This window comes from Astatotilapia calliptera, chromosome 7 (genome assembly GCF_964374335.1).
Source record: "Astatotilapia calliptera chromosome 7, fAstCal68.1, whole genome shotgun sequence".
In the NCBI taxonomy this organism is placed as follows: domain Eukaryota; kingdom Metazoa; phylum Chordata; class Actinopteri; order Cichliformes; family Cichlidae; genus Astatotilapia; species Astatotilapia calliptera.
Window position 1 is genome coordinate 31,827,213 of NC_137428.1, and position 15,279 is coordinate 31,842,491.

At 38.4% G+C, this 15,279-nt stretch overlaps 1 protein-coding gene across 3 annotated transcripts in view; it reads left to right on the forward strand.

Annotated features, from left to right (window-relative positions):
- The window catches only part of cntfr (ciliary neurotrophic factor receptor), a 231,101-nt gene extending 217,249 nt beyond the window's left edge, over positions 1 to 13,852 (forward strand). For all 3 annotated transcript variants that reach the window (XM_026174227.2, XM_080304418.1, XM_080304420.1), the window contains 2 exons: positions 7,502 to 7,631; positions 12,240 to 13,852. In XM_026174227.2, coding sequence (XP_026030012.1) covers positions 7,502 to 7,631; position 12,240 — 131 coding nt within the window. In that variant the 3' untranslated portion in view covers positions 12,241 to 13,852. The remainder of the gene's footprint in view (positions 1 to 7,501; positions 7,632 to 12,239) is intronic.
- The last annotated feature ends 1,427 nt before the right edge of the window (positions 13,853 to 15,279 follow it).

Consider the following 15,279-nt stretch of genomic DNA (forward strand, 5'->3'; position numbering starts at 1 on the left):
GAGGATGAATGCAGCACATAACCGTAAATCATAGGGGTAGCAGGGTGACACATCATGCTAACAGTTCGCCATCTTAACTCTATTTCCTAACTCTATATTTTCAATGGCAGTTTTTCATGACACCACCCTCTAGTGGTGCAATATTGTATATAACATTACAGAACACAACAACTGGTAAGTTATAGCCCCAATTTCAGTCAGAGGGAGACTCGTTTTTATCATGCAGATCTTTCTTGGTTGGAGGCTGTTCAGTGTGTAAATGTACTTTAACAGACGTTTTCAAAATACATGAGTCATTGTTCCATGAAAAGATCAATAACAGAGGACAATGAAACATAAGGAAACCCAAAGAGAAGTCTACAAATGTGCTGGCAGCTCAGTGTGACAGTCCTTTGAGCTAATGCGCTGATGTCAGGTTGTTAATGACAACGTTGCTTGGCAGGTTTAATATTTCCCACATTCAGCAGCTTACTCTAATGAGCTACAGCACTGGCATGACTGAAAGGATAGAGGGATAAAATAAAAATAATAGCATGTAAAACATAGTGGGCTCAGTAGTATGTTAACATGTTAAGATGGCTCATGTGTAGTTGTGAAGTTAGTAGTGAACAAAGGTTAACACTAAAAGTTAAATGAGATTGTAGTCTGTTGGCTGGAGGAATCATTGTGATAGCATAATATAGTATTCCAATAACATTCTCGACATTGTTCCTCTTGCCTGTGGCTTTCACAGTAAATTTTCTGAAGCATTTAGGTATGAAATTAATTTTAGTTAATAACTTTCTTAATGATTAAACAGAGTACACTATAAGCATTTGATAGCTCTGAATTTTTATTACAGTCTAAGCTATAAGACCCATCTGCCTCGAGACAAATCGACACACATCAACCTAAGTACCTGAGCCCTTCCTTTAAAAAAAAACCAAAACCAAAAAACTGCTCTTATGTTGTCAAAAAAATGTCAACTTCTGGCAGATCATATATATTAAAAAATTCATTATGGATATTGGATTTTGTGTGTGTGTGCGTGTGTATGTGTTGACTGGACACTATACTCAGTGACTGTGACAAAAACAGTCTCTGGGAATTATTTAGTTGGCACCACTTGAGCATATAGCAACGACAAAGGACGACTCACTTGTGAAATTAATATCTTCAAAACTTTCTGAAGACCTTCAGCAAGACACCTATTCAAGGCCCAAATACTTGTCTGTGCACCATCTTCACATCACACTGATGGAGGAAAGAAGAAATGGTTGAATGAAAAAAAGAAGCAGACAAGGATTTGGACGATTTCCATTTTAGTCTTGCAGATGTAGGGAGTATTTACTCACCAGATGAGTGTTCAGTCAGGACCCCTATAGGACATTAATTTATGTTTGGTGGTATGGTTCAGTGACACTCTCCTTATGACCTCACTGCCCTACCACAGAACACAAAAAGCATGAAGCAAAAATTAGCAGAACAAAAAATTAGAGCAGAACATGACAGCTGATATGAAATGTGGCATGAAATGTGGGGCTGGTGTGAAGGTGGGTTGCAAAGTAGCTTATATTTGTGCAGCACCTGTGGGCACACTAAAGCAGCTTAAATTGCAAGTGGGCAAATTTATCAATACCCTATATTAATGTCAAAGGACACACTATTAGTATACATCTATGTTACAGCAACAGTACTTTTAATCTTTTGAAGTTAGCAAAAACAGATCATTTTTAAATGTCATGCAGAGGAAAAACTGTATAAAACTGGAATATTACATTGTCTGTGGACCCTCTAAGCTGAAGTGGCTAGGGCAGAAATATATCCTTAGTAGGTCTACTGGCAATGTGTACATCTGCAGTATTAAATTATGCAACTTAAAAGAACATAACGTGAAAGCACTCGGGCTGAGGAAGCTTCTATTATCGATATGTTACATCTTGAAACTAACCACCAAGATCAACTTTAAACTGTGCGTACTGTATCAGACAGGCAAGCACAGACATTGATGCAGGTCTGCAAAATGTGTTAGATTATTCAATAATATGAAAATATATTACTAGCCCTAGAAAGTTTATTACAAAGCTGATAAAATATTAATTAAAAAAACAACTCACAGATTGTAGCAAAAAAATGTAAGGTTGCTATTTCCACAATTGTATGTAGTATAATATAAGTAGTATAGTATGATACTACTTCTACTATTATTATTATTAGTAGTAGTAGCAGTAGTAGTAGTAGTATTAGCATTACAACTATATAACTCAGTAGAAAGCGACTTAGTTCTTACAAAATATGTAGAAAAATGGACACAGCTTCCTCAAAGCGCCTCAAACTTGCATTCTTTGAATGACCAGCAGGGGGTATCTGCTTGCCAGTAAGATGTCTGGCTTTACGATTTATGATCGAATAACCCTATTGCTCACTTGATTGCAGTAACATTTTCCTGGTGAGTTTATGGTCTTAATCACTAGTTTCAATTCTTATTTAATACTGCATGATATTCATTTTCTAATTTATGGTCCCATTAAAAGGTATAAAGATGATAAAGTAGGGAGTGCTTCAAGGCAAGCCAGGTTTGCCTCTGACTTCTTGCCACTCTGTGAGCATGATGGGTTCTTAGTTTCTAACTCAGATACAACCTTCTTCGTTATAACAGATTTCCAAAAACAGACAACAGCCTACATGCTACCTACATGCTTCCATGATTTAAAGAGTCACTTAAAAGTCAAGAGTTTTTGACCATATGACCATATGGTTCTTCTACAACACCTCTTTTTCATCGAGACTTGTAAATTGATCGCTTCCCTGGGTTAAACTGCTATTTGACAAAAAAAGACTGTCCTTGAGATAACCCTCACATAATGCTGCTCCTCGTCATCTTTACATCCAGTGTAAGCAAATGAGATGTGTGATCATTAGCAAGCTGTATTATTAGACTGAACAGGCAATGATAGTAGTATTGATCATCTCAGCTAACTCTGAGGCAGAAGGCAAATAAGCATATTTCCTAAAATGTCAAACTATTCACTTAATGCTCCACATGAGGAAAGCTCTGAATTTATGATATATTAATTTAGTTTGCTGTAATTTATTACAGAGCACTCACACCAATACACTACAGAAACTTTCATTTTGTTCCCCCGAGTTTTCCAAACCATAGTGCTATAATGGTTTGGTGGATGTTGTTGCATTGTTGGGTTTATGTGTATTTATGCATTTGTATTTGTCTGTTTAAAACATTTTTAATGTGGGTTTACCATTATTTTCTTTCACTCACTTCTGAAGCCAATAATTTGACACTAATTTCTCTAAGGGGCAAAGTCTGTCTGTCTGTGCTTCTCTTTGTCTTTCTGAGAGTCTGTTAAAACGTAATGGTTTTACGGTAGAATACTGACTCCTCTTGGCAAAGAGTAGCACTGCACAATCATCGTCACATTCAGCACTAAATGAGCTCACACATACCTGGCAACACACAAACACTAATGCTGAAAGACACACTCACAACATGCAGCCTCCTCCAATACTCTGTGAGCCACAAACACATCAGCACAAACACACCCACACACACAGAGAGTCCTTCAGTTTGATAACCTGTAGTGTATACACAGACGCACACACATATAAACACTCAGTCAGTACACAGTGTATTATTCTTGGTCTCGTGGAGACGGAGAACAGGAGGTTATTGGGATTCTCCTCATGCTCCTTCTCGATCCAGCTGCCGCTTCTCTGCTTCCCTTCCCTCTCCCCTTGTCCTGTTTCTCTTCCCCTATCCTTCTCCATCTTGCCTCTAGCTCTCTTTTTTCTCTCCATTTCTTTTCCTTCCCTTCTCACTTCTCTCTTATTCTCACTCATATTAATTTCTAGCTTTTCTTTCTGGCCTTTTTCTACTTTCCTTTACAAATGTTACTCTTACTCGATCACTAATTACATTCAGATTTGGCTGTCATTCCAGCTGATCTGTGATCTGTACACTGTTCTTTGTTTGCTTGTTTGTAAAAACTGTAACAGATTATATAAATAATGAGTTATATAGTCTTTTTTTGGACACTTTTTTGTAAACTTGCATCTGTACACCATAAACACTGGATTTAAAAGCAAGCAAACAAGAGATGATTGAAGTTCAGACTTCATTTTTCTATAAAGTGCTCCCTATTCAGAGACTCAAAAGTAATTGGACTGTTCACTGAACAGGGGTTTAATGGCCAGGTTAGGTCTGTTTCCTTGTCATTTCATGATAAATCAAATGTATAATTAATATGAAGTGATGACTTTGTGAGGTTGCATTCAAATTTGGTATGCATTCTTAAAAGAATGAATGCACTGGCGAGCTCAGGATTACCAAAAAGGCCTGAAAAAACACAAAAATCAAGTGGATGATCACAGAATTCTTTCCATGGTTAAGATTTATATATGTTAACAAAGAGGGTTTACACCGATGTGCAAACCACTGGTTACACTCAGGAACAGAGAAGCCAGATTAGGCCAGAAAATGTCTGAAAGAGCCTGCACAGTTTTGGAAAAGAAAAAAATGTATGAATAAGGAAAAAAACAGCAATGTCACGCCATGTGCCTGAATGGCTGCCAATGGAAAATGCTAGTATTTACTGATAGTGTGGCTGCTGATAGAAGTAATACGATGTAATGTCCAGGCCAAGAGACTGCTCAGATTCAGAAATGCTCAAATACTGTGGAACGGATTGTTTGGTGCTTCACAGTGCAAATGGATAATGATGCAAAACATGCTGCAAAACAAAAACAAAACAAAAAACAAAGTTGAATAGCAGTCCAGAACAGCAGAATGGGACTACTGAAGTAGAACCATGCAATGAGGCAATAAGGAAACAGAGACGATATCTGATTCCTGTCTATGATTCGTAAACACACACACACAAAATAAAATGTAGCCAAGGCCTGCTACTTTTAGCTGACCAACTTGTTAACATCTCCACACTCACCAATATTTTCTGGCTGCTCAGCCGAATAGTAAATCAACAGACTTCCTGTGACTTATTGATTGTCTTGCTCGGAGTCTTAACACGCAGTTACACATTCTCCTTTTCTTCTCCACTGTCCGTGTACCACATTTTGTGTTCTCCTTTCTAACACCCCACCCCTCCCCCCAACAACAGAGAGTCACCTATACATCATGCAAAAGTAGCTGCCAGTTGAACCTAAGTGGCTGTTCTGTTTCCCAGCATCGTCACAGAGCAGCTTTGAATCAGAAGGATAGCATGGGGGGCAGGCAAGAGACATTTAAGGATCCCATCCTCTGTGACTGGGCCATTGCTTAGCGACCACATTCCAAGAAGAGCGGATTAGCCGAGGCATTGCATCTAAGATATAAGTTGGTGCCTCACCCAGCGTGTGAGACAGAAACTGGACACTGTCTGGCACTGTATATTAGTTTGTGTATTTCATGTCTGGGGCTATTTATAAATGTATGGCTTCTGTTTCATGCCTTATAGTAGAACAGGAGTATCTATTAAAAGGCAACCAGGCTGAACCCTGCATAAATGCTTTAAGATCCTCTTCTTCTGTATACTCACTCTGAAAAGCACTACAGTTTGTGTAAACTTATAGTAAAAATTGCTAAGGTGAAGCAGAGTGTCAAAGTCAACAGATAGTGTTGCATAATCTGTTCGAAGGTGATCCCAATGTAAATATAAAAAACATATGACATAAGTTCTTTACAATAGTAGCTGCTTTGCCATTCCAAACTGTTTCGGGGATTCATAATTTAGATTCATAATTTATGCCACCTTGTTTGCCACTCTGCTGAAATGACTTCATTGACCCACAAATACAGCAGCAAGGGGGACAAAAAAGCCCAATCTAAGCTCCAAAACAGAAACTCTACACTTCTGGATGATAACAGACACCACTTTCATGTGTGTATTTTGGATTAGGATATCCTAGCACCTCACACATCAACAGTATTTGCATAAACATGCAGCGTGCTTGGAGTTCGAGTCGTTCAGCAATTTTCTCATCTCATTAGCTTTTTGTCCTCCTCGTCTTTCTGCTTTTCTTAGCCTCTTCCTCCATTCTTCATCACATCACTGTCTCATCTGCTATGTTTACCTGTCCTCACCTAGCTTGTTACATCAGCATACACCCCATGACTGTATTTCCTTGTCACAGGCACATTATTTTCTGCATAATTTTTATTTCCTCTGTCACTCCAAAGCACAATGTTTTGCTCCAGGCAGGAAGTATTGCACTGAGCTGCTGAACATGTTAAATGCGTCCTACCTCCCCCCCCCCCCCCCCCTTCGTTTCTCTCTTGCCATTTCACACCTGGTTGCTTCCCTCTAATATCTCCCAACTCCCATCGCAGTACTATACAACAGTCATTAATTGCAAGAAGAGGGAAATCATATTCTCTCTTCGCTAAAAAAAGAATGAGTGCAAACGTTGTGCACCAGTTAATATCTACTGTGCTGCCTGCAGCTGTAGCAGAGGTCCCGTTTTCTAAAGCATTAAACTGTGATATTTTTATTTGTCGAGCAATGAAAAACCGAAGCGCTAAAAAATGCCTAAGCACATAGTGATTTTCAGCATATTTATGTTTGCCACAAGATGTTAAGTGCCTCTCTCACTCTCGTACGCTTGAGCGTAATTGGATTAGCTGAAAATATACAAGAGTATCATAACTTTTTAATGTTTCCGTAATTGAATATACACTTTTTGCACTCACCAGACTGTACAAGTCAGTAGATCTTTTAAGAAAATTGCGTGCCGATTGTATTAAAATTCACTTGCTTCTGCTACTAAGCTGCTGAGACCTTTTTTTCTATCTGTCTTTCTCTTTTTTTTCTTTTTTTTTAATCTTTACTGATTTGTTATTCTGAAATGTGAAGCCATGCAAAGTATTAGTCAAGCCCTGGTGCAGTCAAAAGAGTTTTTGTGAATCCAGTTGTTCTACGGCTTTGTATTACAGTTGGGTATAAATGGATAGATTTTCTAGCTGTGCAATTGACTATTATCAGCAATATATTAACTACCTTATTGCACATTTCCTTTATTTTTCACTCTTTCTATCCACCTCATGCTGTATTCCCCGCCTGCTTTACCTCGGGGTTTTTTACCTTGCCGTCTGTTTCCGTTCCAGTTTCTCCATATTTCATCTATATACTTTGTTCCCCGTCCTTTCTTTGCCCCGTTTCCCTGCGGCTTTAGCATGGAGGGGATTTTTTTTTATTCCAGCTCACTTCATAACTGCCTTGACAAGTTCTATATTGATTGCTTGTGCAGATTACAATTGATTTTGCTCTTCACTGTATTTTCCTTTCTGCTTGGTTCTTCCTGGTGTGATGAGCACTTTTCAGCATCCATTCATCAGCATGTCATTTTTTTATGTTTTTCACACATAGGGACAGAAGTATTGTGCACTGTGTTAGCCCAATAAAATTAATAAATAAACACACAGAGAAATGATAAAACTCACCAAGGATTGCAATTGTTAATTAAAATATGTTCCTAAGGTTTATTGTGTCTTCTGATAAATTTTCTACAGAGACTAAGACCTCCCCCATGCCATGCTCCAACGCACCACAGAAGGCTGAACCTCCAGTGGGAGGAGCTGCCACGGTCATCACATTTTTCTCCCGTTTGCTGTTAGGAATGCTGCTGCTGCTGCTTATGTGGTGAGCGACAACACCCGGATACACACACACATACACATACACATATATACACATCACTTATGTATATACATATACATAGATACACCATGTAGACTCCTTAGTCTACATGATCCAGTTTTCAAATTGATTAGTAACTCAATTGCTCACTCATGTATTGGCAGGTCGATGCATGTCTGTTTATGTGTTTATATGACATATATTTATATGTTCTGTTTACATGAGCATGTTTAATGGACCAGGAGCTGTAACATCTGGGTAGTTAACTCTTTAAATCCTGTTGAAATAGTAACGGTAAAGGTTTAGATTTCTTATTCTTCTTTTGCCTTGAGGCGACTGTTGTTGTGATTTGGCACTATATAAATAAAACTGAATTGAATTGAACTGAATTTTGGCTGCCCTGTTTAGGGGTTACCACAGCAGATAATCTCCCTATCCATAGTACTTTTTTGTCACACCAACCCTCAGCTTGTCCTGCTTCACTACATCCATGAATGTTTGCTATAGTCTTCCTCATCTTCTCCCACCTGGCCGTTCCATAGTCAACATTCTTTCTCCAGTATATCCACTATCGCTCCTCTACACATGTCCAAATCATCTCATCCTTGTTTTTCTAACTTTGGCTCCAAACGGCTCGACCTGAGCAGTCCTTCTGATGAACTCATATTTTATCTAAATGCTAAAAAATAAATATATACAATCTAAAATTAATGAAACCATGCGTAGAAGTTGTATTTTTTTCTTTTTACTTTAATCAAAAGATTAGCGACAGCTTTATACCAATAACACTTTAACAAAAATACATTAAACATGGACGCTTCTCCAGCTGAACACCCGCTGCAAGTGGAATGGTTGAATACAATTAAGGCACTTTCATGCCAGTTCCCCTCCCATGCAGCCTGTATGTGCAGGTCCAAATGGGAATCTGTTCTAATTTGTTTTAGAGTTACAAGCACACTCCATTTCAAAAGATGTCAACATTTCCATGTCAACAGATACACACCAAAGGATTAATAACTCTATAACAACAAAGGGAAGCAGAAAGGGTGACAGACAAATTAGACGACACAATTAGAAAATACTCTGGAAATATGTAGAGAATTATTGCAAATTATAGGAAATTATTATCAGTACGATTATATAGTATTGTGTAAGAGTCTTAAACAACTTAATTCCTATAGGAATTGGAAGCTGGTGATGCAATTCATTGAAATGTGCAAACACACATGAAAATACAAAATATATAAGGAAACAAAAGTTTGTACAATTGTAACGAACATTTCAAGTTGCTTTATTCTTTAACAAAGCTTGAGTTCCTTTAGGCAATGTTTCTTCTAATTTCTTTAAGTAGTTTTGAAGTAGTCTAGTTCTTCAGGCTCCTTGAATGACATTTAAAGCTCTTCTTTTGATGTTGGCTACAAATTAGGTAATAAAAAGTGCTTTGAGCACTTATGTAATGCTTTTCTACTCCAACTAAGTACCATCCCATTTATCAGGTCTGAGCTCTGGGAAGGCCAATCAATGACTGATAGTTTTCAGTTATGAATTGTTCTATCCACGTATGCCAGTATTGATGGATCAACTGAAGTGTCTGATTCATCTGTCAGATCCTGTGTCAGGTCTTTACTTGAATGTTTCCTATTAGTTAAGGACATGACTTTCACACACTGTTCATATGGTCTAGGTAGCTTTTTAGGGCTGCCAAGTCTCTTGCACTCAACTTGTCAAGTTTTCTCACATTTCTTAAGGATGCACTACACACCTTGTGAGGATATATCAAGTTTTCAGCTAATAGCTCTTTGGGAATCACTTTGTTGGTGCAGAAACATTATTTTATGCCTTTAAAACTGTTATTATAACAGCCCATAACTATATTTTTTATTAACTCAACTAAACTAACAAACTAACAAATTCCCCACATGTGGGACAAATACAGGTTATCTTATCTTAAAGAATTAGGAACAGGTTTTATGACAGGCAGCTTTACTGCTAGTAACAAAAGACCTAATGGTACAATTTAAAGTTGGTTCTTTACTAAGTTGTCTGGAGACACAACATTGGTTCATCCGTATTAGGTACCTTTTTATGCTTGAATGGTTCATAGATTAGTGTTAAGTGTGGGAAAAAAAACCCTCTGAAAATGACATTGGCTGCTTTTTTCACTCATTCTCATTCCAATCCTTGTATCAGACTAAAAATAAGGGGGAAAGCACCCATGTCCAAAGAAAAATTTGAAAAGAGCTTCAGAAAGCCTGGAGAACAATTTTGTGAGTGTTTTGTTTTGTTTATTGTGAAGAAATGAGGGCTGGCTCAAGTCATATAGTTTGAGTCCCAACATCTTTGGTTTCTTACACAAAAGCTGTTAGAAGCCCCTTATTATGTTTTAGATGGTTGAGTTGATGGCAGCTCAACGAAAGTGCAGTCTTGTGCAGTGTTTAAAAAATGAAAAGCAGCTCATAACATTACGAGCTGATGCTGTTACTGCTATTAAGGATTAATCCCTTATGTTACATTATATCATAACTTACTAAGGAAATTAACTCATTACTGTTCCAACTAATAGCTTAATTGACTTTGGGAGCATTATTCTTTTCCTTGCCACAAGCATTATGGAGATGTGTTTAGCATCCAAGTGCTTTTACAGACACTACAGGGAGTGCAGAATTATTAGGCAAATGAGTATTTTGTCCACATCATCCTCTTCATGCATGTTGTCTTACTCCAAGCTGTATAGGCTCGAAAGCCTACTACCAATTAAGCATATGTGCATCTCTGTAATGAGAAGGGGTGTGGTCTAATGACATCAACACCCTATATCAGGTGTGCATAATTATTAGGCAGCGTCCTTTCCTTTGGCAAAATGGGTCAAAAGAAGGACTTGACAGGCTCAGAAAAGTCAAAAATAGTGAGATATCTTGCAGAGGGATGCAGCAGTCTCAAAATTGCAAAGCTTCTGAAGCGTGATCATCGAACAATCAAGCGTTTCATTCAAAATAGTCAACAGGGTCGCAAGAAGCGTGTGGAAAAACCAAGGCGCAAAATAACTGCCCATGAACTGAGAAAAGTCAAGCGTGCAGCTGCCAAGATGCCACTTGCCACCAGTTTGGCCATATTTCAGAGCTGCAACATCACTGGAGTGCCCAAAAGCACAAGGTGTGCAATACTCAGAGACATGGCCAAGGTAAGAAAGGCTGAAAGACGACCACCACTGAACAAGACACACAAGCTGAAACGTCAAGACTGGGCCAAGAAATATCTCAAGACTGATTTTTCTAAGGTTTTATGGACTGATGAAATGAGAGTGAGTCTTGATGGGCCAGATGGATGGGCCCGTGGCTGGATTGGTAAAGGACAGAGAGCTCCAGTCCGACTCAGACGCCAGCAAGGTGGAGGTGGAGTACTGGTTTGGGCTGGTATCATCAAAGATGAGCTTGTGGGGCCTTTTCGGGTTGAGGATGGAGTCAAGCTCAACTCCCAGTCCTACTGCCAGTTTCTGGAAGACACCTTCTTCAAGCAGTGGTACAGGAAGAAGTCTGCATCCTTCAAGAAAAACATGATTTTCATGCAGGACAATGCTCCATCACACGCGTCCAAGTACTCCACAGCGTGGCTGGCAAGAAAGGGTATAAAAGAAGAAAAACTAATGACATGGCCACCTTGTTCACCTGATCTGAACCCCATTGAGAACCTGTGGTCCATCATCAAATGTGAGATTTACAAGGAGGGAAAACAGTACACCTCTCTGAACAGTGTCTGGGAGGCTGTGGTTGCTGCTGCACGCAATGTTGATGGTGAACAGATCAAAACACTGACAGAATCCATGGATGGCAGGCTTTTGAGTGTCCTTGCAAAGAAAGGTGGCTATATTGGTCGCTGATTTGTTTTTGTTTTTGAATGTCAGAAATGTATATTTGTGAATGTGGAGATGTTATATTGGTTTCACTGGTAAAAATAAATAATTGAAATGGGTATATATTTGTTTTTTGTTAAGTTGCCTAATAATTATGCACAGTAATAGTCACCTGCACACACAGATATCCCCCTAAAATAGCTAAAACTAAAAACAAACTAAAAACTACTTCCAAAAACATTCAGCTTTGATATTAATGAGTTTTTTGGGTTCATTGAGAACATGGTTGTTGTTCAATAATAAAATTATTCCTCAAAAATACAACTTGCCTAATAATTCTGCACTCCCTGTAGTTATGACCCAATGCCTAATACACATGTCACTGTGATGTTGTTTTTGCCCATTTTACCCACTGATTTTAAATGTGTAATAACTTCACACAACGCAAAAAGAGAAAAACTGTCCTCTTTTGCCATCCTGCCAGTTGAGCCACATATGCACAACAGGATTGGAGAAGTCACACTAGTGTGCAGCTACCTGCCAAGAATTAGAAGAGAAACACAAACAAATGTGTAGGGGATTTGCATTTTTTGCAAACAGAGTTATGGCTAAGTCAAAAAAAAGTCCCACTGAACCAAATATAAAGGCCAAAAAAGCAAACAAATTAAGAATGACATATAAGAGAAAGGCAAGAAGACAGATCATTCATATTTTGATGCAGTGCAGCTTGACGAAGCTAATTTGTGTTCCTCTTTCTGCAGATGTGAATGTCTTATTGCTAAAGGCTGATGTGAAGTAGGAGGACAAAGAAGAAGAAGGAGGAGGCTGGTATTTTTTCCTGTTTTGCACATGTTTCAAGGATACAGTGCATTGATCATTTCGGTCCATCACACAGTTACTCACCAAAATTATTCAGACATTAGACAACGATAATGCGACTCAGCATTTTTGGAATATTTGATTTGCTGACAAAAAAACCCAAGAAAAATCTACAGAGGAACTTTGGAAGATTGTCATCGGTATCATCACCAACAGCAACTGCAGCGACCTGAGAGGCAAACACCAAAACAAGATTATTGTCTTACATTACCCCCTGGTGGATTTGATGAGCCACTTTAAACTGATTTGTCTCAGTTGGGTTTTAGAGGCTCCTCTTCGGCAACAGAATCAAGGCCACAGCTGACATCTCTTTTGACCTTTTTTTCTTCTTTTTTGTACTCACTCTCTTCTTAAGTCGCAGTGCAGTGCAGTACACACACACACAGACACACACTGATATAGGGCACGTGTATTTGTGTGTATACTTACAGCCCCTTATACAGCTTAATCATCATGCCAAAGACTCCACTACACCCCCAGCAAAGTGGTTCCCACCCAAGTCATTGAGCTTCCTGAAGCCTGTGCCTGTCTTCATCATGGGATGAAACCCCCAGAAAGTTGGGCGTGCGCACGTGTATGCGTGACATCTAATGGATGCTGAAACCCATTACAGGAATCAAACTGGGGACAAAGCCCTGCAGCCCATGTTTGTGTCAACCCGCCAGTTAACAAAGAAGTCACAAATTTATTCAGTCAGACTCTGAGTCTGCACATCTCCAACAACTGACAGAGCAGAGTGTTGTTTGTTGTTTTTTCTTTTTGTTTGTTTTTTGTTTTTGTTTTTTCAACAAGAGGACTAACACTTTGGAGAAGTCAATAACCATAGTCTGGCTTATTTACAGTTAGCTTTACATAGAGCTTTGAGAAACCGGCAAGGACGACCTGAACTGTAAAAAAAAACAAACCTAAAAGACAACAAAAAAACCAACAAAAAATAAATGAAATAAAGTGGATTTGAGACTGAACCATTCTTTCCCCACCGTTGTTTTTTATTTTGGGGTTGACTTTGTATTGATGGCAGCCAAGCTGGTTACTGGAACTCTGATACAAGCTATGTTGGTTTTCCATTCTGCTCTGTGCTGTAAAATACAGTAACACAAATCAGTTTGCTGTCTGACTTCTGACGCCTTTACAAACATTAGAAATGTCTTTTTGCAGTTTACATTTCAATAGCCAATATCAGTTACCAGTTAATATTATGTTATTCACAGGAATCTTGAAGTGTTTATTGTATTTTTTATGGACAAATAATAAAAAGACGCATATAGGAGTTTAGTTTTTTTTTCTCCAGACATTCTTAATGGCTTAATTCTCTTTGATCCTATTTTGTAAACTATGATACAGTATGTAACTTTAACAATGAACAAAAAGTTTATTATTTAATAATAATGTATGTATTAGCCGTAGAATGTCGTAACCTGTACCTGGGGTCTTTTTTATAGATGTATATACAATGACAGGTTTCAACCATTAAATGTGACCATTTCACAATGAATTACGATGCACTGGCCTCATGTTCATTTTGTGAACTTATAACACATGAGGGCAGACTAATGCCTCCTGCTCCGTCTGGTTGATCCTGATGATTTTCTCCTGGCAAAACAAGATGAAGGTGAGGTGCCAATGGGGGATGTTAAAAAAAAGAAGATGCAACAAGTTTTCATTATAATTAAAGTAAAGACAAATTACTTCCCAGACACAGCTATAAACACACAGTGCCTCATTTCAGGTTTTACAGATCGATACTTTTGACCTTGCAGAGGTAACGTCGTTTGCTTCTCAGTTTGTTTCTGAAAGATGAGTGTCTGCAGATTCTAACAAGCTCCACCGACACTGCATGGAGTGGTCATAAAGCTTAATACTTTATGGGCATGATGCATTATCCTTGATATAGTTCTTCTTGTTTTCTTTTTTATGGGGGGAATATTCAAAATTGCAAAAATTTCAAGATAGAGGATCTGTGTCAATTCTCAGAAAGACACTGAGAGCAGCATTGGTTCGAGCAACCTTGACGAGTGCATTTTTTAAAAGTCAGTTTCATACTCAATACACAGAAGGATACAAGGAAAACAAAACTAAGTTTAGACTCCAAGAGATTCAGCAGTGTGTTTACTTGAATGCCATCATCAGCATGCTGACAAGGTCATGACCACATACTGATCATTAGTAGTTCTGTATGCTTTATTTTTGTCTTTGTATGTTATTTTACCATGCTACTACGCCAAGTGCATCACACAGCCCACATCTGAGAGAAATTGGGATGTTGTTAAAATAGTTTTGCAGATATCAAAAGTGTTGGACAAACTGACTTGATGATTGTGCTATATCCTATTAGGGGAGCCGAATGTTTAGAAAGGTCAAAATGAAATGTATATTTGTAGAACTGACTGGAAAAAAGAAGAAAAGAAGATTTTTTTTAAACTATAAATAATTGCACAAAATGGATGGCTGTTCATCCAGAAATATTTCATGTGTTTTTGGTGTATGCATGTGGGTCAGACTGTCCATGCAAAGGGAAGCACACTCACAGTTCACAGACAGAAAAGAAATAAAGTTACACTCGACCTCCTATACCTCTCCTAGCAGAGAGGGAAGGAAGAAAAACAGGTGGCAGGGGATTTGTGTCTGTGTCCCTTTCAGCCTTGTCTACCAATAAAGCCAACTGTCATTTCCCAGGGTTGCATCTGTGCACTTATCTTTCTCTGTTCCTCACCAAACACGGTTCTCTAATTAACATTTGAGAGTGAATAGATGAGAGCTTCTCAAAGGAGAAGAGGACGTTTTGATCAGTGCAGCAAAGGTCAACCTTATATGCAAGCTGATTCTGCTTGCAGAATATACACGGAGATAAAAGTGGAAAATATGAAATTTCCTCCACAATGCACCCTGTGAGTTTTCCCTAATGACTTGTGTCATCATTTT